General features: G+C 37.5%; 1 protein-coding gene across 1 annotated transcript; it reads right to left on the reverse strand.

Annotated features, from left to right (window-relative positions):
• Positions 1 to 323: 323 nt before the first annotated feature.
• LOC137743795 (xanthine dehydrogenase 1-like) lies at positions 324 to 12275 on the reverse strand. The gene is made up of 14 exons (XM_068483733.1): positions 11669 to 12275; positions 10570 to 10669; positions 10371 to 10479; positions 7624 to 9126; positions 6952 to 7194; positions 6455 to 6769; positions 5101 to 5340; positions 4330 to 4614; positions 3999 to 4220; positions 3565 to 3726; positions 2783 to 2917; positions 2059 to 2295; positions 1208 to 1381; positions 324 to 770 (listed from the first exon to the last, which is right to left on the reverse strand). The coding sequence occupies exons 1-14, from the start codon at positions 11805 to 11807 to the stop codon at positions 528 to 530; spliced, it is 4107 nt and encodes a 1368-aa protein (XP_068339834.1). The 5' UTR covers positions 11808 to 12275; the 3' UTR covers positions 324 to 527.
• Positions 12276 to 14632: the final 2357 nt, after the last annotated feature.

Here is a 14632-nt window from a genome sequence, read left to right on the forward strand (position 1 = left end):
TTGTTTTACATTTGCATCATAACAACTGCTATATGCAAAATTTGGACCACAGAAATCATCAAAATAAAAGTGGGCCTTAAGTAATGTACCAAGATAAGCTAGTTTTTGTTTTTGTTGGGAAGAAGATAAGGTAATATCACATTGTTCGTTTATATATTAATAAATGAATGAATGTCCAATGCCTACATGTTCATTGGAAAATGTCATGCATGATAAATGATATGAGTAGATTACAAAAGGGAGCTGTTATAGCACAAACATAACGCTTAACTGTAATTTCAGTAAGCTAATGAAAGAAGAATCAACAGGCATAAACAACGGAATAAGTGCAGAAGCAGAAAGCATTAACCCTTTGAATATCATCTCCTTAAAAATTCTGTATGAGTACACATCTCATGTAAACCAAAAATAATTACAATTTACATGCATTTGTTGTAATTGGCTAAAAACATGAGAGAGATTGAACAGTCTAGCACAAGTCCGATACCAGTCGTATAGACGAAATACAGGAAAGCAGAAATTAGCAATCAAACGCTAAGCTTGGCGCCGAAATCTGTGCTTACAAATGGTTCAATAATTTCGTCTAAGCAGGCCATCCGTATCCGTTCAGGTGTCGCGGGATTATCAAGTGGAAACCACTCATTAGACCCTACTTCTGCTCTTGCAGCTATTATGGCATCTTTGATGGCGAAGAAGACGGCTGATGCCAAGAAAAATGGTGGCTCACCAACAGCTTTAGATGAGTGGATGGCCTTCACATTTGGATGGCCCTGTTAATTAGTAACGGAAAAAACAAACAAGTCAGCAGAAAGAATCATTAACGTACGCTGGGTGGCCAAGTAAACTCGATCTCGATAAATACAATTGTTAAGCAAAGAATTAAAGCTTTTCCAAACAGAAGCTAACTATCCTATCCAATTAACTGACTCAAAAGGAAACCTTTCCTCTACCCAACTAACCATTTTCATAGTTTTTCTATCACTGCATCCCAAAAACACGAAGCACACGAGTTACCACTCAATGGACGCCTCAAGTAGTTCAAAGGACATTCACCAACCACAAAACCCAAGCTACTTGCTAATGATAGACAAATTAACCCAAGGACATTCATTGACATCTAGAACCGCACCCGTAATACTCATAGACAAATTACCTTCCAGAGTAACCTTTAATTGGATAACATGCTCTTCTAAAGTAATCAGCATACCTTCAGAAGTGAAACGCTGAATTTGAAGGGGACATCATTAATGGAAGGAATCTTGTAATTTCCCGGCCCAGACGTGTAGAGGCAACCGGGTGAGATCCATTTATGAGCAGGATCGCCCCACTTTAGTTCTTCTAGAGCTACCCATCCCAAACCTTGTACAAATGCTCCTTCAATCTGCATAAGAAACATAATATTTATTGTGGTCGAATTGAAATAAATCACCAAGTTCAACCACCCCCTCCCCCATTTCATAAACAACACTAAAAAAACAGCAAGATTGGAAGTCTGAAACTAGATCGGGATCCAGGAGTTTGTTAGCATCTGCATTAATTTAGATGACTGAAGTAACAGATCACAAATACACTGAATAGTTTACCACATAAAATGGAAATGTTCTCTTTCTAGGCAAGTGCTTATATTGTATGAAACCTAGGCCAGAGATCAGACTGATTATTTCCTCGTCTCTTGCCAGATAAATGGTTATATTGTCATACTGTGAATCTGGACTACACATTCTGACAAGAATCAATCTCTCTTCCACTCTAATGTATTCGTATTTATGTGTCTATGTATATCTATATTTATGCAACATTTAGCATCAGTTCTAGCCCGATTTATTCCTATTGAAACAAACCATACCCAACACGGGATTACTAAACATAACTTAAGAATACCAGATGCAATTCCATTTATGAAATATAGCCCGTTGCAAGTTTGCAACATAGAGATCCCTAAAAAATGGGCTTCAGTAAGCTTTGTTTGAGATAGTGCTAAACTTTCCATATCTTGAGGATCTTTACTGATAAATTAAATAATGATACTAAAAAGAAAAATGGAGAAAGAAAAAACACCTGCCCAACATCAATTGCGGGGTTGAGAGAGTAACCAAGATCCAAGAATACGTTAGCCACTCTAGTGTGAAAATCTCCCGTCAATGTATCAATTTCAACCTCAGCAAAAGCAGCCCCATATGTGAAGTAGTTGAATGGGTTCCCTTTACCAGTTGTCCAATCAAAGTCATTTTCCGGTGTAATGTAAAACCCATGAGCAGAAAGATCTATCCGTTCCACATAGCATGCACTTGCCAGCTGACAATAATTATGAAACATGAAGATAACATAAGTTTTGTACCATTAGAAATTCTCAGTGCAAAATGCTCACATAAGAGTCCATGTATGGTTTAGGGTTCAGGATTCAGGGGAGGAAATGTTTGCGGAAGTTTGTGACTGATTAAATATTATAGATCACCCTGAGGTATAAGCAATTAATAACACATGCAACAAAAACTTTATCTTGGAACTTTTAAATCTTACTGACCGTCATTTTCAGTTTATTTTTGGATGTATAATTGATGGCCTAACAATTTTATTGATTTACTTCTAATCATGCACAATGTTTTTCTCCTCTTTTTTGCGTTGGGATTATAATTAACTTCTTTGTTTTGGAACGCTCCTGGTGAGTAAATGCCAAAGCATCCTAAATGCTAGTCATTTGTAGAACGAAGGAAATAAACTTGTATGAAAGACAGGATTACCAAATTATGGAAGTCTTTAGAAACAATGGCAGAAAGAGTACCTCAGCAAAAGAGCTGAAATTTTGCTGTGAAGCAATAGGCTTCATACGTGCCTTAATTTTCTCACATGCATCTAGAACTGCAGCTCCATACATGTCAGAACTCGCAGAAGCTGATGTTGGCGATGCATTAGGAACCTAGTTTATTAATCCAACAAAATACGAGCATGGGGATCATCAGCTTTGTAGGGCATATAGAAAAAATAAAACAGCAGAAATGGAAGGGAATCTAAACCAGTTATTCACACCTATTAATTTTTTAAAATATTTATTTCAAAAGCTATCCAATCATAAGTGATACAGAGAATTACAGGCTCTAATTCGTACACACATTCTCGTAAATTTTACTATTATCAAACACATTTCAACATTAGCTGCAGAAACAGCACTCCAGCAACTTCCTTGATATAATAAACTTGTGGAGAATGTGGAATCCTACATAGGGAGTTATGAGCCTTACTACATATTAATCTATGAAGTCCTGACGCTCTCCATCCGTTGCAATTGGTTGGATTGGATGGTCTAATTCTAACAAAGCTTAAGAATCCCTTTAGGACAATCACAGGTATCCTAAAGACCCATAAAACAGCAGAAACGGGAACAGCCCCTTGCCCTTTAGGCAGCAATAAGAGATCCAAAGTGTGCACAAGGTTTCCATCCCATATGACATATATAATAAATTGATACATCTATTACATTATCTTTAGCTTGGATGAATAAACAAGGTGCAAAATCTAACCACCAAACCAAAGTTCCCAATAAGGAAATGAAACACTGTTAATTACCTTGTCAGTACTTGTCTCCGAAATAAAGACAGAACTGAGAGGGATATTGAAGGCGGAAGCAGCGACCTGAGCAACTTTTGTATGTAAACCTTGCCCCATCTCTACACCTCCATGTGTGACTAAAACAGTTCCGTCTGTGTAGACATGAACAAGAGCACCTGCCTAAGAGTCATTTAAGAACGCCTAATCAGGATTCTAATAGCATATAGAAATGAAAATCAATTATAGACAAAAGATTGGATAGGGTGTTGGGTTTCTACCCACGCGTCCCGGGTTCGAAACTCCTCCCTTCCCTTAATTATTGTAATATTTTCAAACCCTCCCCACTCCCCTTATAAAATTGTTCTAAAAAAAGACAGTAAAAAATCCTTTTGTCCAACCTCTATTTTTCTAACAGTTCTATAGCGAAAAAAACATGGTTTATGAAAACTTACCTGGTTCATAAGCTTTAATGTAAAGGCTATGCCAAATTTTGTTGGAACCATGGCAATACCACGCTTCCGCCACCGATTTTGAATATTAAATTGGTCAACTTCGTAGCGAGCCTTTGAAAATTCACAAGATGACTTCAGTTGATTCCAGAGCGGACCCAATGTACAGTGTTTAAGTTGTTGACCATAATGCAATATTGATCCTTCACCTTGAAAATTAATTTCCTGAAACAAATTTATATAACAAGCTCAAATTAAGAGGACTGTGGTGCTTATGAACTGAAGGTGCAAGTGCATCATAAGGAATACAACATAATAAAATTTCTTAAAGTACTTTCATCTCTTCTGGGCTTTTTTTGAGTTCTGCAGCAATCCTCTGAATCCAATTTTCCGCAATAATCATACCTTGAGGACTACCAAATCCTCGAAAAGCAGTGTTACTTGGAATGTTAGTGAAGCAAACCCTTCCTACAATCCTCACATTTGGAATCTCATAGACGTTATCTGAGTGAAACATAGCACGTTCAAGTATGGGAAGAGACAAATCTAGCGAATTTCCAGCATTATTGTAGATTTCAAGATCCAGTGCCAACACCTTGCCCTCATCTGTAAATCCAACCTGTGTAAAAGCATATATGAAATCAATACTTTTCTTTCATTCTATCACATGTGATGTAACTTCAACAAAGAAAAAATGAAATCCAACTAAACAATAATAGCATAATTGACCTAAACCCTAAACCTTCTCCCTCTTCTTCTCCATTTTTTTCCTTGAATTAAAGGAGTCTTTCATATTTCTCTTCGCCTAATCGAAGTTAAATCAGGTAATAGAATTTTGTACATGGTAAATGAACCATAGAAGGGGCCAAATTGTTACTGCTTGCTACTAAAGTCCCACTGCGTATTTTGTGGCATGAATAGTCTTTTCTTAATTTCTTTTATATAGCAGCGCTTGTGCGTTGTCACTTACTTGACAAAAGAAAAAGGAACCAACAATTTGAACAAACAAAAAAGAGGTACTGCTAACATCAGATTGTAAAACCTATGCGCAGGACATAAATGTGGTGATCCAACAGAAAATACAATTACAGTAACAGAAGTAAACCTTGTACTTTCCGAGAAAGCTATGGCGTTGTCCAGTTATCATCATATCTGTATCACGGTCTAATGTAATTTTAACTGGACGATTTAACAGATATGCTGGAACAGCGGCTGCAGCAGCAATGAAAGCTGACCTAGTCTCCTTGCCGCCAAAACCACCACCAATGCGCTTAGTTTTACAAACGACTTTCGACATTGGAAGACCAAGAACATGAGAAACGTATTTCTGGTGCTTCTGAGGGGCCTGCAGATTGATGAGTTCATTTTACATTGCATTAAAAAATTAAGTACTAAAATAAAGTCATAGACATTCAATTGACACTGGTCCCTAACAAACTTTTTCCAACACATAAATACTTGTAATACATACAACCAGTCCTTAGGAACAATAGTAATTGAAGAAAGGGGGGAGGGAGAGAGAAAGTAACTGGAAAGCTAAGTATGGAGCGCTAAAACGCTACCAAAGTAACTGGGAAAATAGAAAGGTCGAGCAAATCTTTCTAGAGTTTTGGGAGGTGGTTAAGGTGGCTGAGTGTAAGGTTATTCCACCAGGGTATTCAACTTAAAAGCCGAATCACACTAGCATCGGTCTTAGACCCGATGAACATGATGCAATTTGGCTAATTAGTCTGTGCAATGTGGCAACTCAAATCATCTCCAAGGTATTATCCAAAAGGTTGAATGGGATTGGCCGTACTATAACTTCAATGCACGTCTGCTAGTTTAGAAAGTAATATGGTTGTATCAAGAAGAGGTCAATTTCCACTAGTCAACTATGTTCTTGAGCACCTCCTCATGAAGAAAGGGATGCTCTAGCTGCTTGGCTAGAGATGGGAAGGGTGGATTGATTTGGGAAATAATGGGGCTTGCAGGTTAACTTTGGAACCCAAAAGTGCCTGCTTCAACAATATCAAGGATAGAGTGGAAGATTTGGGTAGGGTGAAGATGGCAAGGTGATGGCACCATAAGCCAACTAGCAGGCGTGAGGGTAAGGTGACAGCAGATAGGGCACTGGGTTTTAGGGAGCTGTTCTGCTGTAATTCTGAATTAATTGCCCAGCCGGGAGCATCACATACTTACCCAAGTGGGGGAAGGATGTCAAAACATGTGGCTAATTTAATTGACCCATTCACTTGACGCTTTGCAGTATTCAATGGAAGACAAGAAATGTTGAGCTATGCTTTGTCAATATGAGGATCAAGCGCTTTTAAAAGTGCCCTTGAGTAAAACGGGATGTTCTCTTTTTCATAAGAAATAAAACTTTATCAAAAGAGGAAAAAGGTACAACTTAAGACTCCCACTTCCGTCATATCTAAATTGGTTGAAGAAGCAATTCTTTCAGGGGGTTTCTAACATACCTGAGTGGATGAGACCATATGAACTTCATTGCCACCATCCATTGTCCATAACACACTGCTATTTGGCTCCAAATAGAAATGTTCCTGTCCGCCGACTCGAACTTCCCCCTCGATGACATGGTCACATTGACTTGATTGAAAGCAAATATCCACATCCCCTTTCCTAAAGCACCTCTCCGTATTAGGATGGAAACTTTTGGCATCAATGGCATCCTGTATTGATAAGATGGCTGGTAGCTCTTCATACTCAACATGAACCTTCCTCGCTGCTAGTTTTGCATTCTCATGTGTATCAGCAACTACCACTCCTATAACCTGCATAAAATGTTGAATAATACCAAGGATAAATTCCTAAAAGAGGATAGCAGGGTAGCATAGCACCAAATGTACCACACAAGAAAAAATCCTACATAGCCTTGGATTCATGCAGAAGAGGGGGGGGGGGGGAGAGAGAGAGAGAGAGAGAGAGAGAGAGAGAGAGATTTTAACCATCATACCTGACCTACACAAGTGACAAATTCTGAAGCAAATAGTTCCTCGTCTTCAACAACTGGTCCAATGTTATTATCAGCTGGAACGTCCTTTGCTAAATATATGCCTGCAAACCCAGGTGATAACTTTGCTCCAGAATCATCGATTGAATGTATACGAGCATGAGGCTTTCTGCTGAGTATTAAAGCAGCGTGTAAACCATTAGGAGGCAATGGTGTGTCATCGGCATATTCCGCCTCTCCTGTAACCTGGTAGAAATTATCGTATCAATACCAACACCATACTGCTACTCTCTACAAGAAAAAAGGGGTGTGATATCCACACACCTTTTTTTACTTCTCCCACACCTGTTTAGTTTTCAGCCGTCAGATCGGATAAATTGAAGAAGATCAACGGACATAAATTAACAAGGGGTGTGTGAGAAGTAAAAAGAGGTGTGTGGATAGCACACCCCAGAAAAAATTCATGCACCGTGCACAAATTTATACCGACTTCCAAATAAAAAGGACCTTCACGCCATTTAATTTCACATTAGCAATACATAAAATAATTGCGCCGTCCAACTCTCAAATGTTAATTACAAACTTTGGTAGTATAGGCCCAAAACAATACAAATTTGAATAATTGGCATATCAGAAAAAATAAAAAACAGTTTGCCAGTATATCCAAGAATATACCTGAAGTCTTGCTGATAAATGAACCTCGGGAGACCCAACAGCTGTCCCACGTTTTATAACTTCATAATCTTGAGCTCCTATAACAGGTGACCGGTGAAATGATTGTACAGCAGAAAGATGAGATAATGGTACACTCTCATTGATGCAATGCTTCCCTTCCATTTGATGAGAAACCCAAAGAAAAAATTTGAAGAAAAAGCTAACACTCAATGACTTACGAAACTCGACCATTCCACCAGGAGCATCATCCTTGAGCAATACATCTTCTTGCAGGACTTTCAAGGCACCCTGCAACATCTCCTGGTTCCAACTCTTTCCAATGAGAAAATTTTTCGTTCTCGTTGCAGAAAGAGAGAGTGGAGCGACTCCACCATAAGCAATGGATGCATCAGACACAACCCAGCCACCTCTGTCCTCAAGATGGACACGAATCCCAGCGTTCACAATTGCAATATCATCGTCCCTTCTGTGAGCTTGCTTATACTCTTTCACATACTCGAAGGACCTAGTCCAAGGTAAAAATACAGAGAGTAAAATTTCACCACCGGCCAAATCCACCTTTCGGTAACCCAAGAAAAAGTTTTCTGCCAGGGTCGTTCTAATATTCCCTTTGCAATCAATAATCTGAAATTTCGCTCTAGAGGCCATCCAAAGAGGGTTCAAGTCTGATATTGGACTGGCTGTACAGATATTTCCACCCACAGATGCAACATTTCTTATTTGCACCCCAGCAAACCATTTTAATTGTTCAACGAGGGCCTTACAAGCAGAAGTTTCATGAGCTGTGCGTTCTGTTATGACCGTTCTTAAAACTTTAAGCAGTTCAGAAAGTCTTACTGCTGAACCTATCTCTATGCCATCATCCTTCACGGTCAATTTACTGAGTTCAGGTACATGCGTAACAAAAATCAAAACCTTAGATTGAATTTTCTTCAACCTCGTTTCAATTCCCACCTCAGTATTGCCTACCAATAATTTTGCATCAGGGTATTTTTCCTTCAATTCTAGCACTTGTTTAAGCCTCAATGGTCGGAACCACTTTACTCCACCAAAACCAGTCAAACTTAAATATGTCGATTTTCTCAATAATAGCTCAGGAGGAAAAATAAACTCCTTGTCTGTGTATGTGCTTCCATCAATTTCACTGTACGAGACAGCTGCATACCTCTTCCTATGAGTACCACTTTCATGAGTGATGCATGAACTTTCACTTTTCAATCCACATGAACAGGGCTTTCCAGTTGAAGGGCACACAAACTCACCTCCTTCAGAGCTTAGTGCAGATGTATTAATGTATGGCGTATCATTCGTTTTGGAAAATACACGAAAAGCATCAACAATAGGTCTGTAACCTGTGCATCTACATAAATTTCCTGCAAGACATTCTTCAATCTGCTCCTCACTAGGTGGTTTCTGACTTGACCTTAACAAGGCATAGATGGACATAATAAAACCGGGGGTGCAAAATCCACATTGTGAACCATGAGATCGTGCCAATGATTCCTAGATAACATGAAAGAAAATAGGCATAGGTTAGAATCTCATTTAGGCAGGTTACGTACTTTAATGGAGGTGCCATACTCCAGACTCCCCTGCCCAAGACCCTCCCTAATCTCCAAAAAGCAATTCAGCATAACACAGTTGTCAGATAAAACATATGGTGTTTTGACGATTGAGAAATCATCTATTTCGCCCGAGAAATAGTGACTAAATCAGAAAAATTCTGGAGCATGAAATGGCAATCAACTTATCGATCTTGTGGTATATATCAGTATACAGGATGAATTCCTATCTTACGCAACACAATTACGGTTAAGAATTCTTAAAGCACATATTGATACTGCTTAGGCTGAGGTGGTCTCCAGTGTTTGTATTTTTTCTGTTCTATCAAAATTTCAAAACTGTATGGAACTCAACTTTACAACTTTTGTGAAACTCTACACAATCATGAGTGCAACCTAAGTGATTTTAAGGCTTCAAACACCTTCCCTGAGTTGTTGATTATAGAATATGCTAAGTGATGTAAGCCTACAACTGCCCTCACCCAATTGGGGATTACAAAATATGCACCTTAAGTTTCCTTTTTCTCCCTCCAATTTCTTTTGCATGCTTCCAATCAAAATCCTTCCTATTCATGGCTGATTACTGAAATAATCCCCAGCAAAAGTACTTCAGAGTTGTTCACCAAAACAAAGTCCACCATGCAGGGGAATGGATGAAGAAATAAATGGCAGAACTTAAAAAATGCAGGCCAACAGGGGAATGTATTCTTACAGCAACTCGGTTGTGGCATGCACCTTCGAGCTACTGAGTATCCCATCTATGGGGGTTGTGTGTTAGGGGCTGGGCATTTAGTACGTTTTAGAGTGACCTGGAGGGATCTAGACTCAGCAGCAGCTAGGAATTTGATTTTCTACAAAATAATAAAGAATCGAAATCAAAACCCCAGATTAAATGTCATTGTTTGACCTTAGTGAAACAAATCACGTGCCCACAAGGCTTAATCCTCTTCGCAATTTAACTAAACAGAGGAATACCTCAGGTACTCCTCCAGGGTCCCCTTGATTTCATGTTGCAGATCAATGGTACACAGTAAGAGATAGCCTTTCTCTACCTAAACCACTCATGCCTCATGTATGAAACAAGAGATCCTACAGGCTAAACTAGGTAATGTATGCAGTATCATTCTGATTAACTTAAAAGTAATAATGGAGACAGGTAGCAAAAAGAAAGGAAGCATATGTTACTTGAATTGGGTGCAAGCCCTGCTTGTGGCTCCCTAGTCCTTCTACAGTAATTACGTGCATCCCTTCTACAGAATACAAAGGAGCCAAGCATGCATTGACAGCATAGTGGCTGCAAAAAGATTTTACAAGAGAAAATAAACAAAATATTTTCAGTTTGATCCGAATGTATGTGAGCTATTTAAGAGAAAGGGAGACTCACAAACTTTTCTTCAGTTCTTTGTCGTAATGCGAAACCATAACAGTGCAAGCACCACAACCACCTTCACCACAGCCAAGCTTTGTCCCCGTCAAACCTATATCTGTATTGTCAAAAAGGCAATCGAACCTAATTAGGTGTTTTTTGACATAAGGAACCAAAATGGACAACAAAATCTGGAAGAAATCAGCAATTAAGAATGTAAGAGATGCTATGCAGCGCAAAACAATAGACCATTCTGACATTTATTAACAGCAATCAGCTCTGTAGTTCAAGAATACTCTTCTTTCTTGTATAAAAGAAACTACAACACAAGGGACTAGGCAATCCCTAAACCATGCCCGAGTTCCCAACTAAAGAACGACAAAGCAGAAGACACCAAATGAAAACAAAACAAAAGAACAAACTAATACACAACATTAAACATGATCAAATGAAGTCCATAACAATGTCCAGAAACAAAGTATGTACTACAAACGGTCTGCATGCATCATCCCACCTAGCGGCCTAAAAATTTCCTATTACTCTCCATCCAAACAACCCAAAATATCTCCAAGATAGTCCATCTTCAATGCATCATTCCCCCTTCCTCCCTTGGATAAAACTTAGGCTTCTCACAAGGTAATGCATTAAAAGATTCCAGGGTTGCCCAAACTCAACTCCCTAATCATCCACAAACAGTAGGCATCAGGATCAATGGAGCATTAAGCAATCTAAATATTCGGCATCCATTGACCTTCCAAACTGCGCGAGAGGGGCGAAAACAGAACTGGACTAGTCTGCCAGAAGAACCATCCATTGATTTCCACGAATACTCATCCATCAGTGATCTCCAATTCCAAAGTGATTGAAGTTTCTTAAGAAAAACCAAAATCTCAAGACAAAGGAAAGGACCAAAGACAACCAAAGACACAAACACAAGTAGGAATACAAGAACTATGGCATCTTGTAACAACAACAAAACAAGCTAAACAGATTACAAGACCAAACTAATCTGAACTTTTTCTCTTCCCACTTTTCCTGGCAATCAAACAAACAAAACTGGGAAAACCAAGTTGCAATTACAATTAAAATGATAAAAAGAAATGATCAAAAATCATACCTCTGAGATACTCGAGAAGGGTCAAATGGGCCAACCCTTCAGGCAAAACTCTACGAACTCCATTGACATACAGTATGGCCTCTTTTGAGTCCTCCCCCGGTTGTTCCAGCTCCTTCTCTTCCTTCCTCAACGATCCCATAATTTTGTTTTCTGTGTTTTTTCAATTCCTCAGAACCCAATTAACTTCAATCTATGTCTTTGTATGTGAGAGACAGAGACAGAGACAGAGGAATCAAAGATCCGTGTTCAGATTCTTATAAGAAAGTAAATAAGATAAGCATTACACCGCACGCAAGCAGTATGCTGGTGTGTGCTTCAATTTCTGCAAATTTTTTTTTTTCAATACATAATTTTATTAGATTAGATGTTAAATTAGTCACCGACGAAGTTAGAATCCACACGAACTTAACATTTTTCCACTATTACTTATTTCTGCAATTTTCTTCTCACTCCCTCTTTTCTTTTTCTTTTTTATTGGGATAAAAATAGAATAACATTTAGTCAAAAAGCATGATTTTGACAAAAAAAAGATTAATGCACAAGTACACACTTAAGTAACTCAATCTTGAAAGAAAAGTACAAAAAACAGAAGTACTCAAACCAGAAGGTGTAAGTAGGATCTATCAAGTTTCTAAAAAAAAGTTTTTTTAAAGTATAGTAATCAGTACTTATTTAATTCATTTAATAAAATTTTCAAATGATAAGTATATTCCCACATATTTTATAAAATTACAATCATTGCTCCTACATTATTCTATTTGACAATTATTATATCTCATTAAATACCATATTATTTTTAATCATTTAATATATTCACAGCAATTTATATAAAAGTTTACCAAATACTTAGACACTATTACCAAACACTCAATAGTTTATTTCACAGCACGGCAAAAACAATTTTTTTTTTTTTTAAAGCACAGCAGTACTCAACTAGCACGTAGTCAATGTGGATTTCAGATGATTTTAATAGGTTTTTTTGAAGTGACAAATTTCAAAAAAATTTAATAGATTTTACAATTTTATATGAATTTTGATAGATGTATATAGATTTATATGAATTTGTAAAGACTTCTCTCATAAATTTCTTAGGATTTAGTTGACTTCTAAACTATAAAATAAATTTCTTTCCAAATACACAATTTGAAAGGAACATATCAGCATATATATGTATATAATAGAAAATACAAATTCAAATATGCCTTTCCCTTTCTCATTTGAATCCCAATATGTGCCGTGATGATGAGAAATCGAGGAGCTAATAACCTGAAGTGAAAAGTCAAATAATGCAAAAAAAATCCAACCAAACGCAGTCAAACAGTAGGAAAAACCTTATGAGTAGCCATAAAAAAAATATCTTTTTGTCAAGAATTATAACCTTAATTCCTTTGTTGACTGGCATGTATATTGTATCAAGAATGTATCATTTGATCTATCCAAGCAATCAATGAAATTCTTATTTCTTTCGGGCAAATGGCAAGTGATCACTATTGGTCGAGCATGGGAGAATTGGACTGGAGGAAGATGAGAGACAAAAATGACGGTTGAGAAATCGAGAATGAGGAGAGAGGGTTAGAAGAACATAAGCTTGATTTGAAACCTTAGGGGGTGAGGTGAGATTCATTTTTCTCTTGGTTATATATATTTGTGCTCACAAATCCAACAAAATCCACAACTTAATGAAATACTGTCAAATTTTTTTATTTATTTAATACACCTAGATTTATAATCACTCTTGAAATATCCATTAAAATCTCAGTTAACTACTCATAGATTTGGATGTATTTTTACCTATTTTGACTACACCATAATTTCAAAATCTATTAAAATCTTATAAAATCCTAATTTAATTACACACCCCCCCCCCTATTTTTTCTATTTATAACATATAACATATTTTTTTCCTTATCTTTTGATAAATTATCCACAAGAGTTCTAAAAAAATACAGAAGTAGAGAAGTAAGGGAAACTTCCTTAATTGATTTCTTCTTTTATCTTTATATAGAGGTTTTCATCTGACATCTTATGAAAAACTAGCACACCAAAATAATCAAAAGCAAACTTGTAGTAGGCCTAATTTACTGATAGGGAGAGAGGGGTCGGCGGCATAGAGAGAAGAGAGGGATATGTATTTGTGAGGTGTGTGTTATATCATCCTATTGTGCCTTTATTTATGGTAGTAAGAAAGGTTAAATCATTACCCTAATATGATTACTTTAGGACTGCAACACTCCCCCTTGAGTGTGTAAATACTCAAACAAAACATCACATCAGGTCTTCAGCAACTGAAGTAGAACAATTGATGAAGTCTTTGGTACAACGGATGAATACGAGTCTCAAATTAAAGAAAGTATGCATTTGCAGTAAAACTCACAAAACCTCGCTATGGTACAACCTAAGATAGGTACAAAACTCAATGACTAAGGAGAAAAGTGAGAAGTATGCATAATGTCTAAAACAAACATCATACGGGACAAAAAGAGTGAACTCAACGGAGTATGATCATCCCAGGATGGGTGCTTCATCAAAACCTCATTAGGTAGCAAAAATCCAGTGGGAAAAATGCTCCTAATAGTAGGAAAAATAGTACATTAACATCAAGTAAGTATGCTTCGGGATACTCCCCCTGAGTTAAACATAACTTCCAAATAAGAGAACTACAAGCAATTCAACTCAAATAATTTACGCATACCGATTCCTTGGAAGAACTTCTGAAAAGTAGACTTGGGCAATGACTTGGTGAAGAGATCAGCCATGTTGTCCTAGGAACGGATTTGCTTGGCTTCAATGTTCTGATGTTGTTGTTGGGGTAAAAGAACTTCGGCGCAATGTGCTAAGTGTTGTATCCTTTCTTTAGTTGCTTGTACTAGTGCTTCAAATATGTTCCATGACTGCTCTTAATCAAAAGCACTCACGCGAGGCTTCATGCAAAAGCGAGAATCTCAACATGGTTCAAAGAAGTCA

Source organism: Pyrus communis, chromosome 8 (assembly GCF_963583255.1).
Source record: "Pyrus communis chromosome 8, drPyrComm1.1, whole genome shotgun sequence".
Taxonomy (NCBI): Eukaryota; Viridiplantae; Streptophyta; class Magnoliopsida; order Rosales; family Rosaceae; genus Pyrus; species Pyrus communis.